The sequence below is a fragment of the Salminus brasiliensis genome, chromosome 12 (assembly GCF_030463535.1).
Source record: "Salminus brasiliensis chromosome 12, fSalBra1.hap2, whole genome shotgun sequence".
Taxonomy (NCBI): domain Eukaryota; kingdom Metazoa; phylum Chordata; class Actinopteri; order Characiformes; family Bryconidae; genus Salminus; species Salminus brasiliensis.
Window position 1 is genome coordinate 1,467,142 of NC_132889.1, and position 26,999 is coordinate 1,494,140.

The following is a 26,999-nucleotide window of genomic DNA, read 5'->3' on the forward strand; positions in this document are numbered from 1 at the left end:
ATTATTTATCTCGGGACTAAATGGTAGCCTGCAGTGACTGCTCGAGTTTTTCCCATGGTTTTTAATTACCAGCAACTATACGCGGAGGGTCAAACCACCAATCTGGAACTTCACCTTCACCTCCTTAAAAACTTCATTTCATGTGATGTCAGTTTGCCATGCTTGTATAAATTTACTGTGGTTGCTATGGTGCTACTAAGTGGTTGCTATGGTGCTACTAAGTGGTTGCTAGGCAACTGTTTCGGTATCCAAGATGGTGGCTATGGAGTTGCTAGGTGGTTGCTCTGGTATTGGTTAGTGTGGTTGGCATGGGGTTTCCATGATGTTGCTAGGTGTTGCTGATTCTGATTTTGGGTAAAGCTAAATAACATTTAAAGTCAGTTTACTATGTTGCTATGTTGTTACCAAGTGGTTGCTATTCTGCTGCTATGGTGGAGGCTATTTCATTGGTATTCCAGATGGTTGCCATGGGGTTTCTATAGTGTTGCTGATTCTAATTGTGGGGTAAAGCCAAGTAACATTAATGGTGTTGTCAATTTACAAACCTTAGATAGATTTACTGTGGTTGCTATGGTGTGGGCTATGGGGTTGCTAGACAATTGCTAGGTGGTTACTATGATATTGGTTAGTGGTTGCTAGGCAGTTGTGATGGTATCCCAGATGGTTGCCATAAGGGTTTCTATAGTGTTGCTGATTGTAATATTTTAGCTAAAGCCAAGTAACATTAATGGTGATTTCAATTCGCCAACCTTAAACAGATGTACTGTGGGTGCTATGGTGTTTTCCTAACAAATCTAGATTTTCGGTGGTCGCTATGGTGTTACTAGGTGGTCGCCAGCGTGTTTCAGACAGAGCAACTGTGAACGAAAGGTAAAACCGCTTTTGTGAAACTTCATGTGGTCGTGAAAAGCAAACCTCATTTACTGCCAGGAGGAACCATCATTACTTCCTGACCCTGATTAATGTGGCGTCGGTTTAGCGAGCTTATCTACTGTGGGTCCCATCATCGGAATAGCTGCTGTGTGTTTGAAATGGAAGGCACTGAAAGGACAATGCCCACATCTCAGCACCTTCTTTAAAAAGCAGCACCACTAAAAGGGACCTTTGTGTGTCGGATGTTTATTTTGAGTCATTACTGAAAGCCAGGGCCGAGGTAGAAAACGCAGAAGTGCCCTGATATGATGGGTGGAGCGGTGGCGGGTTGTGTACATTCAAAGTGCCGCACCTTTGAGGATTTGGGTCGTTCTGCTTATCCCGTTCGTGGCGAATCATCCTGCATTTCCCAATCGCGCCGCTCGGTCTCGATATGGACATCCCTTTGGAGCTCAGCCTGGAGAGGAGAAAAAAAAAAAAGGTTAGAGGGAGTCTCGTTTTAGTACACACTCTTCTGCGCGGTGTGTGTAAACACAGGCTTGATTAATACTGATTTCCTTTTAATAAGGATAAGCTATTCCAAGAAGCGAATACGTGGTACTGCCAAGAAGCTGGAAGACAATCTTCTGCAAGTCTAAAAAACCTTTTCTGGACCAAAGGAGTTGCCTAATAACCTCAGTTATTAGTAATTGGACTTTGACTGGTGAAAAGGCCCAGCTTGAGCACTTCTGAGAACAACAGGGTAACCCTAATGGTGCTTTAAGTAGGATGGAGAGGCCAATTATACTCTATTTGCGATGTTCCTCTGTGAGAAGAAGAAGTAACCCTACTACGTACTGCCCAGCTGAGCTACAGCTCTGGAAGTAAGCCTTTTGAAACAGAGGAGGCCAAGCAGTCCTCCATATAGACGACATTCTCAAAAAGAAGGGCCCTCCAATTGTTCTTTGAGCGATGCTATAGAGGAAACCAGCTTCAGTTCCATGGAGAACCATGCAAAGAACCTTTATACTGTTAATGAACCTTTAGTGAAGACTGTACATTTCTTTAATGTGTTTTGTAAATGAAACCAGTTGATAAAGGCTAGTGTATTACATCATACCAGGAGTTGTTGCTGTTTCACAGAAGCAATAATGAGCCACTTGAGATGTTCTACTCATGGTTAAGGACTTTGCCCAACAAAAAAAAACAACACTTGCCTGTTCTTAAATCAACATAACACACAACCTGGTCTAATCCAGAACTTAAGGCTTAGTCATTTCAGATTCCTGAGCTATTGAGCACTATTCCACCAGCGATTCAGCAGAACAGGCCACTTCAGACTGATAGATAGATACTTTATCGATCCTGAAGGAAATTTATCAGCCAGTAGCAATGGCATAATACAGCACAGTAATATAATACAATACAATAACTACAATAAATAAAATAAATATAAAAAATATGCATTTGAACCAAGCAGAGATGAAGGTCAGTGTAGTTCTAAAGACTAAGGAATCAGCAGACAGATGACAATACTGAATAAATATGTACATATATTGATATTTAAGTAAAGTGTCAGTAGTGTCCAGGAGTGCAGATGTACAGAATGTACAGTAAAGTGTAAATAGTGCAGATTAAACTATGATTAAACATAAGAGACTCTGTCCTCATCCGCCCTCATCCCTCTTCCAGCCCCACTGTGAAGAGTTAAAGAGCCTGATGGCATGTCTGAGGCAAATCAGCAGTCAAAACATCTACGCCGTTTAGGCCTTGATTGAACATTCAAGCAAAACAGAATTGTTAAAACTGTAGGAAGTGGCATGTGAGCTTTTATGGGTGCAGGGATGTGTGTTTTACAATGTTCCCCCTTTTGGCATCAACACTTACGCCAGACAGATGTACAGATATTCACACCTACGTCTTGAACGCATCTCCAGTGACCACGTGTGATCGGAGCTTGCGACTAGAAGCAAGGTACTGCTTACGTATTTAGTACATGACTATATCTCCTGCTGCTTCTGCGGTCAGAAGCAGGTGTGCCGGTGGTTGGGCTGCCAGAAATGATCCTATTATAGTTGTTGAGGTGCTGGTTTGAAGAGCTGGTTTTGGGGTTCTGATACCGTATGGATTTGTTCAGCTCCATCAGCAGCTCACCTGATTCACCTTAATGTATGACTGATCAGATAGGGAACTAGGGATGCTCTGACCCGATATTAAGAAAACGTGCTGGATAACTAGTCTGATGGATGAGACCAATCCAGTCACAGATTCTTGCACCGTCGGTATTCTAGGCTTCATAACTCCACATCAGCCTACAGAGGTGATGCACATATAGCAAACAGTAAGTGTGGTGCCCTTGACCCGTCCATCCTCTCTCAGCGAGTAATCCAGCTGGTCGTCCATATAAGGAGAACCGAGAAGGGAGGGGCTGCTAGCTCCTCTTTAGTCTCACAGACTTAGAATTATAGAATAAAAGTCCTGAGCCCAGACAACACTATCATTTTAGTGTTCAATAAACAGAATTTGGGTTTGTTTATATCTGTGTTGTTATAGTTTGTTTTACAAAGTTAGTAAAGTAAAATTTAAGTCAATCTAGATGCATTTATGTCTCTCCCACATGGTGAGATATATGATTTATTAATTCAACAATGGTATCAGATCGGTATCGGGTAACGGCCAATACGCAAAGTTTATCTATCGGTATCGCTATCGGAACAGAAAAAGATGGATCGGTGTATCCCTAATGGGAACTGTAGATACTGGCCTTCCTCATGGAGAGCTTTTTGGAAAAGGCTGAGGCTGAACGGTTTTGTCTACGGTCCAGAACCGGGGCTACGTCCACACTGCTACGTTTTCATTTTAAAACACATAATTTCGGCTACATTTTCTACTCCCCTTTACACCGCCGTTAAAACCCAAAAAAACAGAGACTTTTGGTAGCGCTGCTGGGAGTATTTTAGTATAGACGGGCTGAAACGGATAATTTTGGAAATGCTCCAGTCACGTGACGTGTTTTCTGGACACTTCAACCCCGTCTAGCCGCTGAGAACACATGGAAAGGGTTTTTATGAATTATGCATAAAGAGTATAAGGAATAACAAAGGAAAGGACCTGGTCGTCATCTTTTAGACACAAACACACCACATACCACAATGTTTAGGAAGAGCTGACTGAGGTGAAAACCCCTGGCTTGCTTCACAGAATACGTCAACAGAAGGGGAAAATGTGTGGGAAACTGCAGCATTGTTTTCCTAGAAGCCCTGTTTCACAGTATTGTGAAATTGCCAGGCAGTGTGAACAACCCTCAGGGTACATTTCTTCTGTATGTAGTGTAAACGCAGAGTATAATATATATATATTGAGGTCATTCTGGATCCAATTTCTATCTGGCTGAGCGAGATGGGTAATCCTTTAAATTATCTGTTAAATAATCTGTTAAAAAATTAAGAATAAGCGCCATGTAAACACTTCAGAATACGTTCCCATTGGAATGTTCAGTACAAACTCAGCAGCAACCCGCAGCATAACTGCAATAGGGGCTCTCACGGCTCATGTGGACTGCATGCCGCATGGTATTCACTGCCCGATTCATGCGGGTGAGGCGCTGGTGAAGAAAGAGGTGGAGAAATCTGCGCCATGCGCGGTGGATACACACTTTTTTGCGGTATGTTCTGCAGGGGGAAAGACAATGGCTCCTCAATATGTTGCAACGTTAAAATCTAGCAGCTGAACCTGAGAATAAATCAGTAACTTGGTCAAACGTACAAGCAGTAATCAAAAATTGGAAACATGTAAACATTTAGTGCAGTCTCACACCAACCAATTAAAGAGAAAAGGTTGGTTCCATGGATCGGCCTAATTATCAGATACCCGTTTCAGCTAATTTTGTTCATTTTGTTAACATCGGATCAACAATCATAATAGTGTGAATAGTGTGAAATACTGTTTCATAACAGTGTGAAATACACAGTTTTGCTGCCTGTTACTTCAAACATTAATAATTCTCTCAGTCTGGATGCAGAGCTGCAGTGGAAACTGAACCGCTGTGTGTCCGGTGTGGATAAAACCGCTACGGAGCCATAAGACAACACAGCATCGCATCTACAGCTCAATCACTCTGGTGGGTGAGTGGAGAGCAGAGTTTTATTAGTGGGAGGAGTGGGAGTCTCATATGGACGCAGAGACGCTCTAAATGAGGAGAGAGGTCACTGTATGGAATATAAATGGCAGTTCTCATAACGCTCAACATGGCTTTTTCTGTTTACAGAAAAAGAGCCAGAGGGATTGCTGGTTACGCTGTGAGCACAGGAGGTCCGGTGATAATGTGGCTCCAGCCAGGCCGTGTCAAAATAAAAGTCACTAATACAAACAAAGCAGAAACACAAAATAATTTCTGATTGAAGCTGAAAAGTCTCACGTTCATCTCCCTTTTGTGTTTTTTCTGCTGATCCGAAAAATGATGGGAGAACTGATTTCGTTTTATTATATTTTATTGCTCCTACTTTGTGCATGTTTTGTTTTAAATGGTGACAGGAAAAAGATATTAGGGTTTTAGTGATCTTTTATTTTAGCAGGAAAGTTCATTAAAAGAGTGAAATTTTGGAATAAGATATTGATCTCTGTCATAATTGTTAGTTAGCAAACATATGAAACAGCCTCATGCTAAAGGTAAAAGCTAATACCTACATAGGAGGTATTTGGTAACTGAGCGATTCACAATCAATTACTCATTCCATTAATCGATCGATTATTCGACTATAAAAGCAGTTGGTCGTTGCACTGGCTGAGACAATGAACTTTCCATTTAAATTGGTTTGCGTGAGCCAAGATTACATGAACTGGCGTATTCAGGCAGACAGTGAGGACAGAGACTCAGTCCTGACACAGAGCTATAATGCTTGTGTGGACGAAACCTGGGTCTACCAGAAGTGTCTTAGCACCTAGATGATTCTTCAAAGCTCAAGCAAGCAACTCAACACTCAATTTTCTCACTCTCTACCCATTGGAATGATCTTAATCCTCGGATGCTTATGGAAAACAGGGCTTTAACAGGGCATTTCCTCAGCTGGCTTAAGACTTTTACACACACACTGTTGCTTAATACCTTGTGTAAATGAGGTCTATGAGGAAACATCTTCAGCTGGAAGCTGGAAGCTGCTAACAAGAAGGATTAACTGGCCACAGGATTAATCGACCACAGCCAAACTGCGGACTGGCTTGAGATCCTCCAGAACTGGACCAGAGGTCTCTGCTATTCACTTCGTTTAAGTAACGGGGAGATAAGAGTCTGAGGGACTAATAGGAACAGCATGCCTCGGACTGAGACTCATCCCTGACACAAATCCCAGCCCCTCGGCGGCTGGGTCAATAATATGAATGCTATTCACTGGCTTCGCACATGTTTACACAGGCAGTTCACCGACCTGTTGTAGATGTCATCATCCTCTCCGCCCCAGCCCCAGTAGTTGTTTGGAAAGCCATTGATTTTCAGGAACTGCTCCTTGCTCATGGAGGACACACCACCAAAGTACTGGTTGTAAGGCAGCCTGCAAAAAGGACAAAAGGAAACAGTGTGAGGGCATGTGTTCATAAGGGTTAGCCTAACTGCTGGTCTGGAGATGATGAGTTTTTGGACTCCCGGTAATGCCATAATGAACGTGAGTCAACCCGTTATTTAATAGCTACCTACATAGTGACCCCCAAAACACACACAAGCGCTCATTCCCAAGTAATTCCACTTACGTGGCACCAAATATCAAGACTGACAACAAAAAGCAACAAAAGACAAAAGTATTGGGACACCTTCATATTACACCTACAGGAGCTTGAATACTCACAGGCATTATTAATATGAAGCTGGTCCCCCTTAGCTCTCAGCTCTATCAAGTAGAAGCAGGTCTGGAGCTCTGCTGCAGTTACTGAGTCAGTTGAAGGCTTTTCTGCACTCTGCTCTGAGCTCCTGCTCAACCAAGGTTTGATGCTGAACCACATAGACAAAGACAAAGCCTTCTAGAAGAAGGTTTTATGGTCAGACGAGTCAAAGATGTTTGACGAAGTAAAGGTGCGGCATTCAATCTCAAGAAAACTCTACCAGCTGTTAAGCATGGTGGTGGTAGTATCATGCTCTGGGCTGTTTTGCAGCTAGTGCACCTGCCACACTGCACAAATGATGAAGGAGGAGGGGGACTACCTCAGAATTCTTCAGATGATTGGAATTTGGACACAATTAGGTGTTAAGACAAGACAATGACCCCAAACACAAACCAGGTTGCATGGAATGGAAAGCAGTTTGACATTATGCTTTTGGAATGACCTGAACTGTACAGAAAATATGTGAACTGTGCTTAAAAGCCTGGTTTAGGGTGTGACTTGCTTGAGGACATGAAACCATATATTAGCCGTGATGTATGTATGTATATTTATGGCCTTTTATGTAGAACTTTGACCCTGTGTTGATTCAGAAACCTCCCAAATAAAAAAAAAATTCTCACAAGAAGACAATGACCCCAATGACCCACAATAGCAATGTGGAATGGATAAAGCTGGCCAACATTAAGCTTTTGGAATGGCATTCCTAAAGTCCTGCCCTCCACCTTTTTGAAAAATATGGGGACTGTGCTTAAAATATTAATTACATTTACGGCATTTAGCTGACGCTCTTATCCAGAGCGACTTACAACATTACTCATATTACAGAGGTGGGCCAATGTAGTTTTAGGAGTCTTGCCAAGGGACTCTTATTGGTGTGGCCATGAAAGCATCTGGTCAGGGACAACCTGCTAAGGGACGTTCAACTTAATATTAGAGGTCTGCTGTCTGTATACTCCTAACTCTTCTTGAAATTTCAGAAACCCTTAAAAACAACCATGTGCAGCCTAATGAAGTCTCTTAGCCCTGCCTTTCATTTCATGGGGCATTTTTTAACATTTCTTCGATTACTTCGAAGTAGGCCTGTTTTCCAGTGATGCTGCAACAGATTCAGATACGAGATAAAGCCTAGGTGTGCGTTCTTCTGTGGGATGAAAGGACCTCTCAGGAAAAGCTGGTTCCAACTCCTCCAGGTCTTTAATGGTTCATAAAACAACTGCCTTTAAACTCTCTGAGGGCCCTTAATCACAGCTGCTGTTGTGAAGCGGTGTTACAGAACAGCAAGAGGAAACGATGGAAAATAAATGAGATAGGAAACGTCTAGTCACTTTCAACAGATGGTGGTGTGACGGGGAGTGGGTTAGTGTGTGTGCTGGGAGGGGGAGGGGACACTAGTAGTGAAAAAAACATTAGCACAATAAACATCCATTGCAGCCCTAAAGACCAAGCTGGAGATACTTACGCCCCGGGTGAGCTCCAGTCGGCTGCATAGAGTTCTAATATTACAGCTTATAGGTGAAACTACAGACGTCTCTAAACGACGTCTTGTGAGGTGTTACCGTTATGGAGGTTATGGAGGCCCCACCTCACTGCTTACAGGACTTGCTGTTAGCGTCTGAAAGTGTCCAGACACCACAGAGGGTCACAGAGGTCACAGAGGCCTCGACTGGTCAGAGCGGTTCTGGAGTGTTTCTAAACAACAGTTTTAACGGCGGCTTATTGAATTCTGGGATGTCCCTTTACTTCCATATTTCACAGCAGAAGTAGGTCTAAACTACTGCTATTATTTAGAGAAGGATAAGCAGAACTGAACGATATACACACAGCACCAGTCAAAAGTTTGGACACACCCGACTGACTATGTGGTGACCGGCATTTTAAAAACATCTGATCCAAATGCTAGGTTCACCATATTGTTGTTTTCAAAAAAAGAGGACACTGGGGACACACAGGTAGTGAGGATGTCATGGCTGGGGGGTTTCCAGGTAGACCTAAGTTCTAGGCTGAACTGAAAGGAGGTGATCGGGTCATATAGGTTATCGAGGCTATTGATTTTGCTAAATGAGTATAGAGGTAGCAGACACACTCACACACACAGCCCTACAACCTAACCCCCCCCCTCCCCAGCCACAACATCCCAACTATAGATGCTCATGGGACCTCCATGAGCATCAAAAGAGCCTTGAGCACTCTCAGTTCACCGGCTGTCAAGCAGGGAACACCCCACAAGACCTGCCCGATGTTTGCCTGAGGTCTGACCCAGTCGTCTAGAATGTCACAATCCTGCCTTGTGAAGTGACCGGTCTCAGGCTTGGTCGGTCCAGTTTGAGCAGTTAATGGGAGTACAAATTATCCTTCAGAAGGAGCATGACGTCTTCTTTTGAAATTCTCTGTTCTGAGCTAAACCTAGAAAATTACAACCAGATGCTGTTGAAGCTCAGCAGGAAGAACAGGTCCATTCATGGAGGTTATTCACAAGTAGGGGAGAACGTAGTTAAGACGCCGCAAAACACATGCAGACTGCTCTCGCAAACTGAAGCAGGGTTTATTTATTTATTTATTTATTACGACAACACTGCTGTTTTAGATCCATTTCGAACTGCATAAAGTTCCAGCACAACTCGTTCGCTTGGCTTTACATCACTGGGTGTGCCCGGTGAGTTTCTAAACCAGAAGACTGACTTGCAAGCTGTTGTAAACAGATGCCACATCATTTCTACACATTTATCTTGTTACTGTCATTGAAAATATGGTGACACATCTCTTAATCACTGAAGGCATCAGGCATTTCCTTCATTTCTGGTGTATAAAACAAAGCCCCTAGTCATTTAGTATCAAGCACTTCCTCCATCAGCTGTGAGTGGTATCATAATTGAACCGTGGAAGCGTTTCGGAGGAACCACAGAGAGCACCTCCACGTAAAGTTAAAGAGAGGGGTCAGGGCTGAGTGCTGAACTCAGAGCATAGTACAGAAAAGCCTCAATAACCTGCTGCTGCTGGTAGAGCTCAGAGCAAAGGGGGACCAGCTCCATATTAATAATGCCTATGGGTTTAGAATGGGGCGTCATGTATAAGGTCCAGTAGGTGTGATGTGAAGGTGTCCCAATACTTTTGCCAGCTGCATGTGTTATACAGACCTGTCAGGAGAATTCTCACAGTGATTCTCTGACCAGCCACAACATTAAAACCACAGATAGTTATAGATATGTGGGTCCTACTGGCTCCAGTCAAGAGTTGAGATCTACATATTAGGCAGGGAGTGAAGAACAATCAGCTCTTGAAGGTGAGGAAGGTGATGAAGCAGGAGAAATGGACAAGCGTAAGAATCTGAGACACTTCGACAAGAACCAAACTGTGATGTTCTAGTCAATGACTGGAGCCTCAAAACATCTCCAGAACATCAGGCAGGTCTTATAAGATGTTCCCACAAATGGTTTACTTCTCTTTTTCTCAAAAACATCAAATAAACATTATTTTTCATCCATTATTTGGAAGAAATAAAGGGTCAAAAATGAAGGTGTTTCAAATGTTTCTTTGTGCAAGAAGGTTCTTAATGGTATCCCTCAAGGGGGGAGGGGGGTTGTTACACCAGTTTACACCAGTTACACCAGCACATGACTCACTTTGTAGTTAATGGCAACCACTCAACCCAGCCCACACCCACACCCACACACACCAGTCAGTCAGTATCTCCTCCATCTTGCCCCTGCTTTAAGACAGAGATAGAATTTGCCCCAGCAGCTTTCCCAAGGTACTAATCACATACTCTCGCTGTCGTACAACCGGTTATACTCTTTGGTGTAGAAATACACCAAATGGACAAAAGTACTGGGACACCCACTCATTCATTCATTCTTTCTTTTGCAATCGGGTGTTAAAAAGAGTTGATCCTGCTTGTCTCTGTCTCTACTGTCCAGAGAAGATCTTCTACTAGATTTTGTAGAAGAACTGCTGTGAGGATTTGATTGCATTTAATGACAAAAGCACCCACCTCACCCTTTCCAACCCCCTCAACTTATCCCAAAAGTACTGGATGGAGCTCCACCACCATCATTCCAGAGAACACAGTTCCTCCACTGCTCCACAGCTCCTCAATGCTGGGGGGCTTTATACCCCTCTAGTCCACGCCTGGCATTATTAGGCAGCATGGAGCCAATAGGGTCATGATGTTGATCTGCTCCAGAGAGTCCTATTCTATTGGCAGTACTTCTTCTCTACAGGGACTAGACAAGCTGTGTGTTTGTGCATTTGCCCATCTGTGTCAGCAATTGGTGCAACTTAAAGTAGCTGAATCTGTATTCTTTAAAAGCTCCGAAGTGTTGTCCATAAGTATTTGGACATGCAGTCCTCACAGATTGCAGATCAGTCGGGCTTGAAAACGGCAGCTTAACAGGGGGAGGAAAACACCTAATGAACTTTAATTGGAAGATTTTATTCCAAGTCGTTTTTGAAGCCATGCTATTGGTCCATTCTTCATAAAATTTGGAAAAACAAGGTGCCTGATTCACACAAATCCTTAGTAGCCCGTTTATGCCCCAGAGCACCAGCCTCGGTGTCGGAAAGGAAAGAAGAAGAAGAAACAGTTGCCATTCAAGTGCAAAGCAAACAAGACTGGGACTGTCTACGGCACAGAGGTGGAGGGTGGTGGAGGGTTATGTGTGAACATCATGGAAAAATACAGGTGCAGTGGAGGCTCTGAGGACGTTCCCTGAACTCGAATGAAATCTCAGGAGAATTTCCTCTCCGCCTAAGAAAAAAGGAAAGAGAGCGCTCACTGCGAGAGAGAGGGAGAAAACAAAAGAGATAGACGGCTGTCTGGGAAACCGCAAGCTGCATCCCTTCTGCTGCTTGTTTTTCTACATTCAACGCTAATGAGCATGGATGAGAAGATGGTTTTCTTTTGAACCGACTGGTTTAATCAGAGTTTAATTGTCAGAATGCTGTGGACTTTTTTTTTATATAATTAGAAAACAGGCTTAAGTTTTCTGCTCTCATCAACAAGACAACATCTGTGGTAATTAAGGTGTGAGCATTTCTAAAAAACGTCTGACAGCTACTACAACTAAAAGCTGTACAAAGTGTAATAATAATAATAATAACAGTAATAATAATAATAATAATAATAATATTTTCATACATGCTTTAGGGGGTTAATAGGATTGGAGTTGTGTAGCGTTGCACAGTGTCCTCTCTGTGCCAGACTAGGGTTCGACTAGAGGTTCAATTCCCCAGCTAGGAGAGTACATCACTCCATCCCAATAATACTGTTGGGGCTAGACTCAATCTCTTCAGAACAATCTCCACTTTTAATGCTGTTAAGTCAGACAATTCTGTAATTCTACTGTTTAAACAGATCATTTTAGAGGCTGAGCTTCAGAACTCTCACAGTCTGAGAAGATAGTGAGGTGATCATAATATAAGAAATATTCTTTTTAAGAATACAGAGTCTTGGGGACAATACACCACTTTTAAGGTGGCAGCAGATTATTAAAGACTGGGTATCTTCCTCTTCCATATTTTACTGATTATTATGACGAATGACAAAATGTCCATCACAAAATCCACTACAACCTGTTTGTAAAACGTCCCAAAAACACGCGTACCACTTACACGTATGACCCAAAATGATAGGAATGATGAAACTGTTTCAGCCGAGTCAGCATGGTCTGTACAGACAAGTTTCTGCTAGTTTCCGTTCCACCTTAAATAATTCTGCAGACTATGTGCTTGCGCCAACATGCAGCTGCTGCATAATTTAAGGTGGAAGATAAAAATCAACATAAAAAATATATATGCATAAGAACTGTCTGGAAAGGCACTTTCCGCACTCGGTTTTCATTGGCTATTGACGGGACCCGTTCAGATTGAAACGCTGACCAGCATATAGGGATGCACTGGTCCGATATTAGGATTGGATATCGGCCCTGATATTAACAAAATTAGCTGGATCGGGTATCAGATAATTAGGCGATCCATGGAACCGATCCTTTCATTTTAATTGGTTGGTGTAAGACTGAACTAAATGTTTACATATTTGCAATTTTTGATTACTGCTTGTACGTTTGACCAAGTTACTTATTCATCCTCAGGTTCAGCTGCTAGATTTTATTTTAAATTACTCCATTTTTTTAAAATAAGATTTACTACGGTTTATGTGTTTGACAACGTGAAGCTTCTTATTTGCGCTTTGAGTTTTGGCTGATACATTTGATGTATTTTAATATATTTTAAAAAGTCTGACTTCTTTTTTATTTTGAATTTGATGCTGTGTCAAGGTTCTGCACCACTGTTTATCTGAGTGACAAAGAAATAGCAATTTAGTACATTTATATTAAATTTGTTTTAATATAATATTTAATATTTTAATTATTGTTAGTTAGATTTTGTTTTACAAAGTTAGTAAAGTAATGTTTAAGTCAATCCTGATGCCTCAACTCTCTCCCACATGGTGAGGTATACGGTTTATTAATTTAACAATGGTACCGATATGCAAAGTTTATGTATCTGTATCGATATCGGAACTGAAAAAAAATAAAAAGCCAGATCGGTGCATCCCTACCAGCATACACTACTACAGAGTCGGGTCGATACTCTGACTGGTCTGAAACATGATTTGGGGGCCATAATCACCCGGTCAAGCGCCTCGATTCTCTCTCCGACTGTTTGCTGATCGCTGAAAAATCTGGAGACTAGATCCAACCGGCACAGACTGCCAGACTGAGGAGCAGGGCTAAAAACAGGGTAAACCTTTGCTACAGTGACACAGGTTACCCATATTGTAGACCTGGCCATGACTGTGTTTTCCCCTTCACTTGTCCTGTCCATTTGGGACGTCTGAGCACAGAAGAAAACGAGAATGTAACCCACAGCACACGGACCGGTTACCTGAAACCAAATTTGTCCATGGACACAGACAGGTGCCTGGGCTGGCTGAAGCACTTGTAGGTATTGCGGTCGTCCATGGGAATGAGGTCCACGTCGCTGAAGACGAAGCAGTCGTAGTCATACTCCTTCAAGGCCTCGGCGTAGCCCACGTTCAGGAGCTTCGCCCTGTTAAAGGTGTCATCTCCGTCCTGTCAGGGAAACCAGCATTGATTAGACACATGAGCTACGGCTCCACGCGGTTATTCCACAAAGCTGAACAGAAATGCAAAAGTGGATTCTTTAATGTTCTACATGTTGACACCACACGTATGGACAGATCACAATACACTACGGGGAGGACTGGTGGCGTTATGGCTTGGCTTGTGTACCAACATTTGATGTAGCACACAATCAATGGCACATCTGACTGCTATCTGATTACACCCAGGGTCCTTCAGTTCCTGGAACACTGTGTTGGAAAGTACAGGAAGGACAAAAAGTGTGCTAACGTTGTAGACAATGAGAGGACCACACGCTACACAGGATTTCTCTACTGAAGAAGGTTTCTGAAATTCGGTTGAAAGCTATTAAGCAAATATGAGTGAGAAGCAAATAATACTTCAGAACCGCAAGACTGGCTTCCAGGACTTTCATTTAAGCCTGAGCTGCCAGAACAAACAGCAGGCCTACCTAAACGACTTTTGCACTAATCCAGGTGACGATCTAGGCTCAGATTACTTCCTCCTTCTTTTTTTTTTTTTTTTGTTTAATGTTATTCATCATCTACAGAACTGTTTTTTGATCTAGACTGCATTTCAGAAATGCACGCAGCAAAAGTGAAACCCCTTTTTAATGTAGTCTACATATCAAATATTTGTTATCGCATTTTTAGATTATTGTAGTAATAATTAATTCTTATAAGTAATTCTTACTTGGTTTAGTGATTCTATCTATTAAAAACGTCTTGTTCTATTGGGAGATCATTTTGCTTAACTCAGTAATAAGAAATAACAGATAATCTATAGCTGTCGTCAAGAAATACTGCCTAAAACAAGCAACATGCTTTGCCAGTGGACCAAGACGCTTTCAGTAAATAAAATGACAATAAAATTATCATGTAAAAATGAGACCCAACATATTTAGACTAGATTTGAGACGATTTCACCTGCTAAGATGAGCTTTCCGGCCCAAAAATGACCTTACGTTTGTAGGCTGGTAGTAACTTCACGCTCCTGCAGATGGCGCTGCACAAGAATGGCAGGGCTATAAATACCTTGGGGTGCAGTGAGGGTCTCGTTGGAGGTGTGGAAAACGGGTCGCAAATCTTATGCAGCTAATTATTGGCTAAAAGGAGTGACTGCATTTGGGTGTGGCTTCTCGAATCTGCAGGAAGTAGCTGAACCTTTTAGCCAATCATTAACTGTCTCTGCTTAGCGAATCAATCAATCATTTTCCACACATCCAGCGAGACTCTCACTGCGCTGCACTGCACCTCCTCTTCTCAATCTATGAATCCCCATCATCCACCCCCCCACCACAGGTATTTATAGCCCCCCTGTGCAGCGCCATCTGCAGGAGTCTGACGTTACTACTACCACCAACTTAAGGGCGCTAGGTGCCCCGTTTCTTTTGTCTGGGAGCTCATACTAGATGTCTTGCAGTGCACGTACAACCTAGTCTAGTCAGAAACCTCAGAAACCACCTGCTATGTGACTCAACCTGGATTCGGTTCTCACAACCACATTAAAAGAGAAAAATAGAAACAGCAGACAATATTTTAACTAGTGAACTCGCAGAGGCTTCTCGCTAAATGCCCTTCTGATGCCCCACGCCCAACGCCTTTATCCTTGGCATGGGGTTTGCAGATTCTTAACTGGAAATAAGCCAGGCTTGAACTCTGTTACACCTCCCTGAAGGTGTTGGTTGGTTTTACTTTTTATCCATAAGCAACTTGGGCGCAGCAGATTCCGCAGATCTTTGGCGATGAAAACGTAGACGACTAGGTCTTAAAGCACTAAGGGGCATCAGGTACGGTTTCTCTTTTGTTGACTGGGGGACTCCCTAGCTCCGGAACAAGGCCTCAGACTCCGCAGCAAGTCGTCTCAGGTTCTCATTCAGGTCCTATCCACTTTTAGGCCACTGTGTCTTTAGGTCTCTGGGGAGCTGGACGAGTCCGCCGCCTGCGGACCACCTTTTTTATTTTGGAAAGCACAATGGCAGTGTCTGGGACCGCCTCAGCGATAGGAACAGATGAAGCGTCTCCAGGGCCACGGGGCTATCTGTTCACTGCTCTCTGTGCCAAGGAGACGAAGAAGCCTTCCTTTAGAGCAGCAGGAAATGAAATCTGTGCTCCCCAAAGGCGCTGAGCGGAGCTTGTCTTTTGTAGCATACGGGACATCCTCGTCTGGCCCCGGAGCCAGGGCTGGGGCTTTTAGAAAGGGGCCTCAAAGAGGAGGACCAGAGCATCCAGATTTAGAGAGGTCAATGTAGATAGGACAATTGGGGCTCCTTAATGGACGTAATGTCCACAGAGTATCACATCTCACCAGCCTTATCTCTGTGGAGCGTCACTCCGTCCACCACTTTTAGGAGAACCACTTTTGGTTTCCTAAAGAACCATATTTGTAATTTAGAAGAGATTAGTGAGTGTGAAGAACCTTCACTTGGTTTAAAGGTTCTTCATGGAACCATAAGTGGTTCTTCTATGGCTTCGCTTCAAGAACTACTTGAAGCACCTAAGTTTTTAAGAGTGTATGTTGGTGAAAGATGGTAAAAGGAGTCCATATACAGAAAAAACAGCCTATTTTTTTAATGTATATATTTGTTTGTTATATATCCACTTATTCAGCCTCAACAGTTAAGCCCTGCTCATTCACATGGACATTAGAAGGCAAAATGCTTTGCAGCCAATCAGAACAGAGGTATTGTTTACATGCATCAGAAATGAATACAACTTGGACAACGGTCATGAAAAATTAACCACGGCTGTTTTTAAGTTTTCCTCTGCGCAAAACTTAAAACACATCATCCGAATCCTTAAAAATACACAAATAAAACAAAATCAATCCAGAATAAACCATCTAATCCACATGAGATCTGATGGCTCTGCTGTGCAGGGGGTCACAGGAAAAAAAATTAAAAATCATTTAAAAAAGGGCCAGGAAATGAAAGACAAATTAGAAGAGAAAAGAGAGAAAGAGAACTGAGAAGCCAAGATTACCAGCAGCGAAACCCAGACTCCGGAGCAGCCTCTGATTGGGCAGAGAAGAAAGAGTAGACGTTCTCACCTTGTTCCCCCTTGCTGAAAGAGCCGCGTGCAAGCCTTCGGACATGCAAAAGGCTGGCAGTTTTGGTCAGGAAGAGGAAGACAGGTCAGGACGGTGGGGGAGGGCAGGGGGGAGCAAAGTAGAGAGGAAAAAAGAGGGGTGGCAAAAAGAGCGAGAGACAAAATTAGAGAGCAGAGTGAGCAGAGCAGAGTACTTAAAGACAACATTCAGAGAAGAGAGAAACAGAGAATAAAAAAGGGCTGATGACCCTGTAGAGCCCACTGGAGGAGCACGAGGAATCGGAATTGGGCTAACCAGAGTAGGTATAGTCCGAGTAAGGATGCACAATAATGCCCAAAATTAAAATAACTAATTATTTTTGCTCAATATTAAGGTCATTATTATCATTATTATAATCAATCAGCCAATTTAAGAACTAATGCACTGCACTGCCCGCTGTTCTTGGACAAGAGGTCGTCCATATCAAAACTTTTCCAGCACATTTTCCACAATTTCCATACATCTCAACACACAGACACCGCACTTGTGTTAAGCAGTGTCCAATTCATCACATAATTATATTGTATATAATTATATCATCACTTACACAACCATTTCTAAAGTTAAACACTATAATAAAGCCTTACTAAGACAAGACAAGACAACCATATACACACATAAGAGCCCGAGTATCGAACCCACAACCCTGTCATCAACAGCCCGGAGCTCTAACCTCCGAGCCACCACTGTCCCACACCTCGGACGGGATTAGTTGTACAAGGGGAGCTGGGGTAATGTAAATAGCTGGGGTAGTGTAATTATCATCTTCACAGTCTGTGAGCTCCTACATCAGTAATGATTTTACTTCTGTAAAACGAGCCATAAAAATGACCTCAGTCTATATCAACCCAGTCCGAATCTAAGTGTGGGTGAATATTCTGTTATATCCTGCACTAAAAGGAGCTTTCGCAGCTTTTCTTCTGTATGGATGAGCTCGAGGAAGCCTTTCGCTTCGTCATGCCTGGCACAGAAAGTCAAATCGTTTAGGGTCTTGGCAAACCTTCACAACCTAGCAAACTCAAATCCAGAAGACGTAGGGCATTTGGTCACGTATATAGAGCTGGGGCTCTACATATACACAGATACACAGAGAACACAGATTTGCAGTGTCCCAAACCACACACTACCACACTAAAGAGTGTTACAAACAGAGTGTGTTCATTAATGAGGTAAATAAAGTACTTTCACAAGGGACTACACATTCACACAGTAATTAGCATACAGTCCCAGTCATAAATAGAAATAAATAAGTAAGTAAGTAACTGATGTAACTTGAAACAGAAATCAGAATTTCAGAATTTCACATCACAGTGCAGTGATACAAATGTCTGGTGGTATCGCCCAGCCCTACAATTATTAATGTGGTTTGAGGTGGCAGTGATGACTAACAGAAACCTGGAAAATTAAACAGCTTGGCATCACTCACAACCACTGTGACATCTGAACCAACCTGTGAGACCTGCTGTCTCCATCAGCCTGGCAGAAAGCAATGCTGCTTGTGTTTTAGTGGCAACAGGTTAACGTGTGAAAGACCTATTCACCTCTGGTCTTCAAATCCAAAACCAATCCAACGAACGGATACGTGATGTACACAACGCTGACTGGCTGATCCTCCAAATATTCTAGGATTAACTAAATCAATACTTGCTTGGCAATATTTAGTTTTGGTTGAACTTCACTGGGTGCACCCCTGTTACATCCGTATGCAGTCGACTGAAGCACAATCACATCCACTGCCATGCCAAACCAATGGAAATGGAGCATCACTGTCATAGATTAGGGTGTTTGCTATCTCATCAATCCACACTGCACATGTAGAGGTCAGGTGACCATATCAGAAAACAATCTACTGTGGCATTATCAGAGGAAAACCTCAGGTTCTCCAACGTGGATATAGAGCTGGGCAATATGACGATTTTATTGTATCGTGATAGACAATAAGCTTCTGTAATCATATGGAGGAGACTGTCAGTGCTTTAAATATTGATCAGCTGCAGGTTCCATTACTAATAGTGTAATTAGACTGGGTTATTAGATGAAGGGCAGCAGATGCTGAGTATAAACCACTCATCTGAATAGTAGTTTATAAGAATCTGTCGCTACTGATGTTTTCAGTCTGTCATATATATATATATATATATATATATATATATATATATATATATATATTGTGATAAATATCGTGACAAAAGTCTTTTAAATACCGTGATAGTGTTTTTTTCAGTGTTGCACCGATACCGATACTGTCTCTGGCACTTAGAGGGCACAGATACCATAAAGCTTACTGACGCCATACTTATTAAATAAGGTCTCAACTTATATATCTTATAAATAAACACTATTCTAAAAAAGTGGCCATACTGTGTCCTACTGGCTCCATTATGGCACACAGTGCTTGGACCCCGGTGGTTGCCACTTGTCTACAGTTTAAAAGCTGTACATCATCGCAAAAAATAGTGATTCTCATCCATTTTCTTTTTTTTTTTAAATTTATGATCAATAAAAATGTTCCAAAATGGGCCTTGTGTGGTCCAGAGGACTAAGGCGCTGTCATCATGATCAGAGGATCGCTGGTTCGAATCCTGGCCATACTGCAGCCGAGGCCCAGTGAGGGCATAATTGGCCTTGCTCTAGATGGCGAACACCCACCCCACCCCACCCCACATCACATACCCTGCGCTGGAGCAGGGTATGCAGCGCTTCCCTCCAGGCGCATTGGCAGCTCGAAAAATGAGCGGCTTGACTGTGCACAAGTCTGCCTTCACTGGTTTTTGGAGCATCGCTTGCAACGGAGGGGAGATTATGTACAGGTTGGGTAATTGCGGGTCCAAATTGGAGAGAAAATTGAGGAAAATATTTAAAATTTTAAAGATAAAAATAAATAAATTTGAATATACACACAGTCTTCCTACACTGTCTTCCACTGAAAGTTGTGGCAGGAAATTCGGCATGTATATAGAGCTGTGGCTACTGAATCGTATAACTGGTAAGGAAAAAACATTGATTTGCAAAATGTGCGTTTGCATAATGGTACTGGTGGCTCAGGGGTTAGAGCTCCTGGCTATTGATAAGAGGGTTGTGGACGCGCCGCAAAGACGGCCGCAAAGTTATATATACACACACACGTGTGTAAAAGAAGAAGAAAAAGGGAAGGGCTTTACAAGCCACACTGGTCATTTTTACACACAGTCTGCAGTGCCGTGACACCTTATAAACCTCATAAACCCTCATAGAATCGAAGGAACTAAAAAAGGGAAAAGTGAGAAAGAGACACGTTGTAACTTCCTTTAACAATTCCTAAGAACTGGATCTGAAACGGTTTCCATTCGTGACCATTTGACCGTCAGGTTTCGTCATGTCTGAGATACAGAAACAACATGAGATTCAAAGAGATGAATCTCACAAAACCACAACATACAGGTTAATTATGAACCTGCCGATCACAAGACAGCACCTCACATACCTGCAAGTCACATTTCAGCCTGCAACCACAAGCAGCACCACATCCAGCCCAACAACGTACAAACTCTGGAGGGAAAGCTGTTTACAAAGGCTTTCATTTAGCATCAAGTTTCACGTCTACTTTGCACAACGTCAGCGCACCTATTTGAAGGTTAAACTAAAGCTGCCCGTGGTGAAACTGCAGAGAAAGGGAGGGAAAAAAAGCCGCTGACCAGATGCTGTCCAGCACACAGTGTGCTTCCAGTGAATAGAAAGTGGTGGGAGGGTGGATTCCTATTCTATTGTCCACACACAAACATGCATTTCAGAGGAGTTTACAGATTATGTGAACTCCAGAAAACACCCATCAGCAATAACATTAACACAGAGTAGCCCCCCCCCCCCCCCCCCCCCCATGTGTGTGCCGCCATGACAGCTCCGACCAAAGCCTCAGAAGGCCTTTCCTGACCTCCATGAGCATCAATGAGCATTGAGTGCTCATGACCCGGTCACCAGTTTAGAGGTAGTTCTCTTCTGGAGCACTTTTGGTAGGTACTGACCACAGCATACTGAAAACACCATATAATACCTGCCTGATGTTCTGGAGATGTTCTGGAGATGAACCCTCCAGTCATTATCTAGAACATCACAGTTTGGTTCTTGTCAAAGTGTCTCAGATTCTTGCGCCACATCACCTTACTGTCTAATATACTGACAGAGGATAATCGACGTTCTTCACTTGAGCTGGTACTAATGTTATGGCTGATTTAAAATAATCAAACCTGCTGATCCTAGAGCTGGTACATGGTTTTTGTGGGTTCTACAACCCTAATGCAGAACTCGAAGGCTGGCGACGCTGGTTGAGGAGGCACGGCCCGGAGGACTCACCTGGTTAATGATGTAGACCCCATAGTCAAGTTGCTGCCGTTGCAGGATGGGGTGCAGGTAATAGAGCCAAAATTTGAGGTGCTCGTCCCGGTTGCGGAAGGGGATGATGATGGCGACCTTCTGTAGAGCGATGCAGTCTTTGGGCTTGAAGCGACCTCCATTCTGCAGTGCTGGGTTCTCCTTCCTCACGAGCTCCAGGCTGACCGGAGAGGAGAATTCGATTCGGAGTGGACCCACTGTTGCAGAGCAGGGGAGGAACACAAGAACCTCAGGTCACTTCAAAAGGTCAAACATTCAGTCAGGAATCATTTTGCTTACACTATATGGACAAAAGTATTAGGACACATGCTCAGTCATTGTTAAAATAAGCTGATCCAGCTTTTGTTGGAGTAACTGCCCCTACTGTCCAGAATGATGATCATCACCATCCCGCCTCATCATCCCAAAATTTAGATGGAGCTCCACCACCATCATTTCAGAGAACACAGCTCTTCCACTGCTCCACAGCTCCTCAATGCTGGGGGGCTTTATACCCCTCTAGCCCATGCCTGGCATTATTAGGCAGCATGGAGCCAATAGGGTCATGATGTTGATCTGCTCCAGAGAGTCCTATTCTATTGGCAGTACTTCTTCTCTACAGGGACTAGACAAGCTGTGTGTGCGCATTTGCATGTCTGTGGGTATCCATTAACATTTGGAAATACAGCGTATCATTTCACACTAGACATAGTCTGCACTGGACTTTGCCTAATTATGGGATGGAAAACAGGAGTGAGTCGTAAGTTACTGATGTGATGTTGTGACGTGGCTATTATGCTGACATGGCGTGTTTTTAGACCAACCAAGTTATAAGGGTTGGTTGATACATCACTGACGTCAGCTTCTCTAGTTCCTGTAGAGAAGAAGTACTGCCAATAGAATAGGACTCTCTGGAGCAGATCAACATCATGACCCTACTGGCACTATGCTGCCTAATAGTGCCAGGCGTGGGCTAGAGGGGTATAAAGCCCCCCAGCATTGAGCTGTGTTCTCTGGAATGATGTTGGAGGAGCTCCATCCAGTACTTTTGGCTGGGATGAGTTGGGGAGTTGGGGATGATGAGGTGGGGTGGTGATCAATCATCTAATATCCTGACGTAACTAACGCTCTTGTTGCTAAATGCAATCAAATCCTACCGCAATGCAACTAGGAAGTCTTTACTGGACAGTTGAGACAGTTACTCCAACAAAACATCAACTCTTTGTAATACCATTGATTTTGGAAGACATTCAAGAAACAGTGTATTAGTAGGTGTCCCAATACTTTTTTTAGTTAATTTCTAATACTTTATTATAAAGTGTAAAACCCAATCAACTTATAGTTCCCCTAAAATCAGACTTTTAAAAATCACAAAATATCATGAATTGTAACCCTGGTATCGCAATACAGACAATTCTCCAGGTTTCTCCAGGTTGAATACATGTGATACGGATCACAGCGTTTGCCTAAAGCCCATGCTAACACCACCACAACACCTTGCCTGTGGGCCAAATGGCCCTGACACCAGACCAGACCAGACTGTGAACAAAGGAAGAGGCTTCAAAGTTACATCCCTCACAGGGAGCACAGCTGCGCAAACATGACGTTCAATGAGACGAAGGCAGCAGCGAGAGGAGACACACCGCCGTACAGGCAGCCAAGACTGCCGAACACGAGATTAGACAACGAACGAAGTGCCAGGTCAATGAGCCGGGCTGCTGTCCAGCCAGCTCCATGTGGTCATGAGGTTTGTCCAACTTCATCACGGACAGGAAAGAGGGCTTCATTCAAACCAAGCCTTGAACGTCTGATTTCTAACAGTTCTGAGATCTGTTTAAACCCCGTCCCAGACTCGACACCCTTCTTTCTGAAGGCCTCAGAGAGCTCTCTGGATCTGGCCATGATGGTGATCTTCTTCACCCCTCACTTCAACCATCAATCCAGAGCAGATCAGACTGGCACCCCGTCCACACCTGGCCACGGATTGTCTCCTGATCAGATTTTAGCCACATGCGTTTACGCTGGGTTGGTCAAAGGGCTGAAATCCGAGATCCGCTATGTGAGCATATCAGTGATCACCAATCGATCCTCCTCCTGAAGATCTACTTTCCTTGCAGGATCCAACATTACCCTTGACCAACCAACCACAAAGACCGGATTATCAGATCAACATGCAGAAAGGGGCGGGGTCATCTCCAGCTGTGTTCAATACTTCAAATAACACACAGAAGTGGAGAGAGAACCTCGCCCAGCAGGCTCAGAACGTCTATATGACGTAAGAAAGACGTTGGACCCAGAGTCAAAACCCAACATTGGGTTGACATCAAGCTCTAACGTTAGACAGACGTTGAATTAATTTTGTATGGACATCAAAACGTCACATTCCTAAAGTCAAACCCCAACATTGGGTTGACATCAAGCTCTAACGTTAGACAGACGTTGAATTAATTTTGTATGGACATCAAAACGTCACATTCCTAAAGTCAAACCCCAACATTGGGTTGACATCAGGCTCCAACGTTAGACAGATGTTGAATTAATTTTGTATGGACATCAAAACGTCACATTCCTAAAGTCAAACCCCAACATTGGGTTGACATCAAGCTCTAACGTTAGACAGACGTTGAATTAATTTTGTATGGACATCAAAACGTCACATTCCTAAAGTCAAACCCCAACATTGGGTTGACATCAAGCTCTAACGTTAGACAGACGTTGAATTAATTTTGTATGGACATCAAAACGTCACATTCCTAAAGTCAAACCCCAACATTGGGTTGACATCAAGCTCTAACGTTAGACAGACGTTGAATTAATTTTGTATGGACATCAAAACGTCACATTCCTAAAGTCAAACCCCAACATTGGGTTGACATCAAGCTCTAACGTTAGACAGACGTTGAATTAATTTTGTATGGACATCAAAACGTCACATTCCTAAAGTCAAACCCCAACATTGGGTTGACATCAGGCTCCAACGTTAGACAGACGTTGAATGAATTTTGTCTGGAAATCAAAGTCACATTTCCAGAGTCAAAACCCAACATTGGGTTGACATCAAGCTCTAACGTTAGACAGACGTTGAATGAATTTTGTCTGGAAATCAAAGTCACATTTCCAGAGTCAAAACCCAACATTGGGTTGACATCAAGCTCTAACGTTAGACAGACGTTGAATTATGGTTACCCAACACCAACCACTTATCAACGTCTAACAAAGAGAACACTTTTCTACCTCAAATTGACGCTGGAATTAAACATTACTTGAAATCACGACCTACGTTCAACCACATACCAACGTCTGTTTAATTTCAGCAGGGTTTTTTTTCCTCACTAACTTTTCACCACGATTTCGGTCCAGTCATTTCCAGTTTCAGGGTGCAGGGTATAAGACAGGGCCCACGGTGTTACCAAAATTCAACACCTCTCAACATTGGAGCTCGTGATCAACCCAGTGTTGGCTTTTAACAGATATTTAACTTTGATTTCCAACCAGAGATCAGCTCGATTTTCATTTTCCACTAAACTTGCAAAATTCCAACGTCTTTCTGACGTCAAATTGACAACCAGTGCCTGCTGGGAAGATTAATAACCTCGGAAATGACCCCAGTTTGATGTAATATCCTAAAAGAGAAGCAAATCTGATGCAATATCCTCAACAGTGCCAGTTTGCTCCAATTTCCTGCCTGGCAGATCCGACAGGCCACGGTAAATACCTTCAGGATTGCCGCTCTGTACCTCAGCTCAGAAAAGCTCTTAGCAGAACCTCCATGGAAGAGCGTAGACTAATTATTCAAAGTATCAGTATCATCAAGTTTTATACAAATGATTACTGGCAGAACTGATAGTCAACTCGTAGTGCCATCACATCACATCACATCACATCACATTACGCCGACCCCTTGTATCTCCAAAATGGCTTTACAGGAAGAAAGACGTTGAAAAGAAACTGTACAAGAATTCTGCCTGATAGCAAAGATATGCAAATTCTTTGCTGCTCAAAATACAGGACATCCGTGTCTCAACAGCTCAACTTTCCCAGGATCTCACTAATAACCCCAAGTAATTTTTTTTTTGCTAATTTTCCAAAACTTTCAATGACTTTTCCAGATTTCCCAGCACGCCTGGGCTGCCTAGGATGGGAGCAAGTCCATCTGTAAGTGGAGCTGGGCAATATGACGATATATTTAATTTATGGCATTGTGATAACAATAAGCTTTTCTAATCATATGGAGGAGCCGCAGGTTTCATTACAAACAGTGTAATTAGACTGGATTAATTAGATGAAGATCAAATAAAATATATAAGAATATAACAATTATTGCACTTTAAGAATCTGTGTGTTTATTAGTCTGTGATTACATATATCGTGATAAATATATGAAAAAAGTCTGAGATAGTGTGATATAGTATTTTTCAGCATATCGCCCAGCCCTAAGCCCCACAGGACAGGACAAGACAAGACAGGATAGGACAAGACAAGACAAGACAAGACAGGATAGGACAAGACAAGACAAGACAGGATAGGACAAGACAAGACAAGAAAGGACAAGACAAGACAGAACAAGAAAGGACAAGACAAGACAGAACAAGAAAGGACAGGACAAGACAAGACTAGACAGGATAGGACAAGACAAGACAGAACAAGAAAGGACAGGACAAGACAAGACAGGACAGGACAGGACAGGGTCTCCAAGCTTACCGAGCAAAGGCGAGGGCTCTGGGCACTTCTGGAGGTCCTTGGTGCTCTCAGTAGCGTTGGGCAGAAGGTCAGGGAAGGTGGTGGTGTGCTTCGCCTCCTCTTCAGTGCCTTCTCCTTCAGCTGCCAGCTTTCTTTGGCCTTGGTGGCTTTGCACAAAATGCTGCTTGAAGTCCCAAGACCTCACATAATAAAATAAAGTGACAGAAATGTGAAGAAAGCACAGGAGCACCACCAGGGTGCAGGTCCTGTGCAGGAAATTAAAATTCACATTCGAGTCGCGCATTTTACTGTAATATCTACCGTCCTAACTACCTAACTACCTACGCGTTTAACTCCTCAGAAAATGACCTATAAACACATATAACAACACTAATAATGATAATAATGATGATAATAATGATAATGATGATAACTGGCTGTTAAGCCTGAAGCTGGGCTGGTTTGCGCCTCCAGCCGCCCTCACAGTGAGCTAGCTCCCCCCCTCTTCCTGCTCGTGACCCGCATAGTAGCTCATAACAGCTTCAGCTGCCTCGAAATAAAGCGGAAAAGGCCGAAATACTCGACGTGTAAACTCTCAGACAGAAAGCCGTCGCGTTTAACAGCTCGCAGTTGGATTTTTCTGGAGTTTGAAAGAAACTTCCTCCGAGCTGGGGGGCTTTTTTTCCGCCGCTAACGTTTAGCCGCGCAGCTAACTAACTCCTAACGTTATTTACCCCAAAATAGCGACCGCTCGCGCGCCGCTTCAACTACGAGCTCGTGAGACGGAAACTACACAGCGCCGTTACTCGAACTCCTCCCGGCATTTTTGGGCTCCGCGGGTCGCGGGTCTAACTCCCAGTTTCCTCTTCGTTCGGAAAAGTTGCTCCGCTGGATGAAGTAACGGAGACGACTCGCGTTTGACAAGTCCTCCACTACGCTAGCGAGCTACGTTATCTGCGCAGCGGTGTGGTAACTACGGTAACTACGGTAACTACGGTAACTACGCAAGAACACGTTAGCACGTTAGCTTCGGCGTGACGCGGCCCGCTCGGTTACAGACTT

General features: G+C 43.2%; 1 protein-coding gene across 1 annotated transcript in view; it reads right to left on the reverse strand.

Annotated features, from left to right (window-relative positions):
• b4galt1l (DP-Gal:betaGlcNAc beta 1,4- galactosyltransferase, polypeptide 1, like) overlaps positions 1–26,856 on the reverse strand; it is a 30,283-nt gene extending 3,427 nt beyond the window's left edge. Inside the window, exons 1-5 of the mRNA XM_072692957.1 lie at positions 25,959–26,856; positions 21,240–21,475; positions 13,606–13,793; positions 6,276–6,398; positions 1,226–1,330 (exon numbers count right to left, since the gene is read on the reverse strand). Of these exons, the coding sequence (XP_072549058.1) occupies positions 1,226–1,330; positions 6,276–6,398; positions 13,606–13,793; positions 21,240–21,475; positions 25,959–26,241 (935 nt within the window). The 5' untranslated portion in view covers positions 26,242–26,856. The remainder of the gene's footprint in view (positions 1–1,225; positions 1,331–6,275; positions 6,399–13,605; positions 13,794–21,239; positions 21,476–25,958) is intronic.
• Between the last annotated feature and the right edge of the window lie 143 nt (positions 26,857–26,999).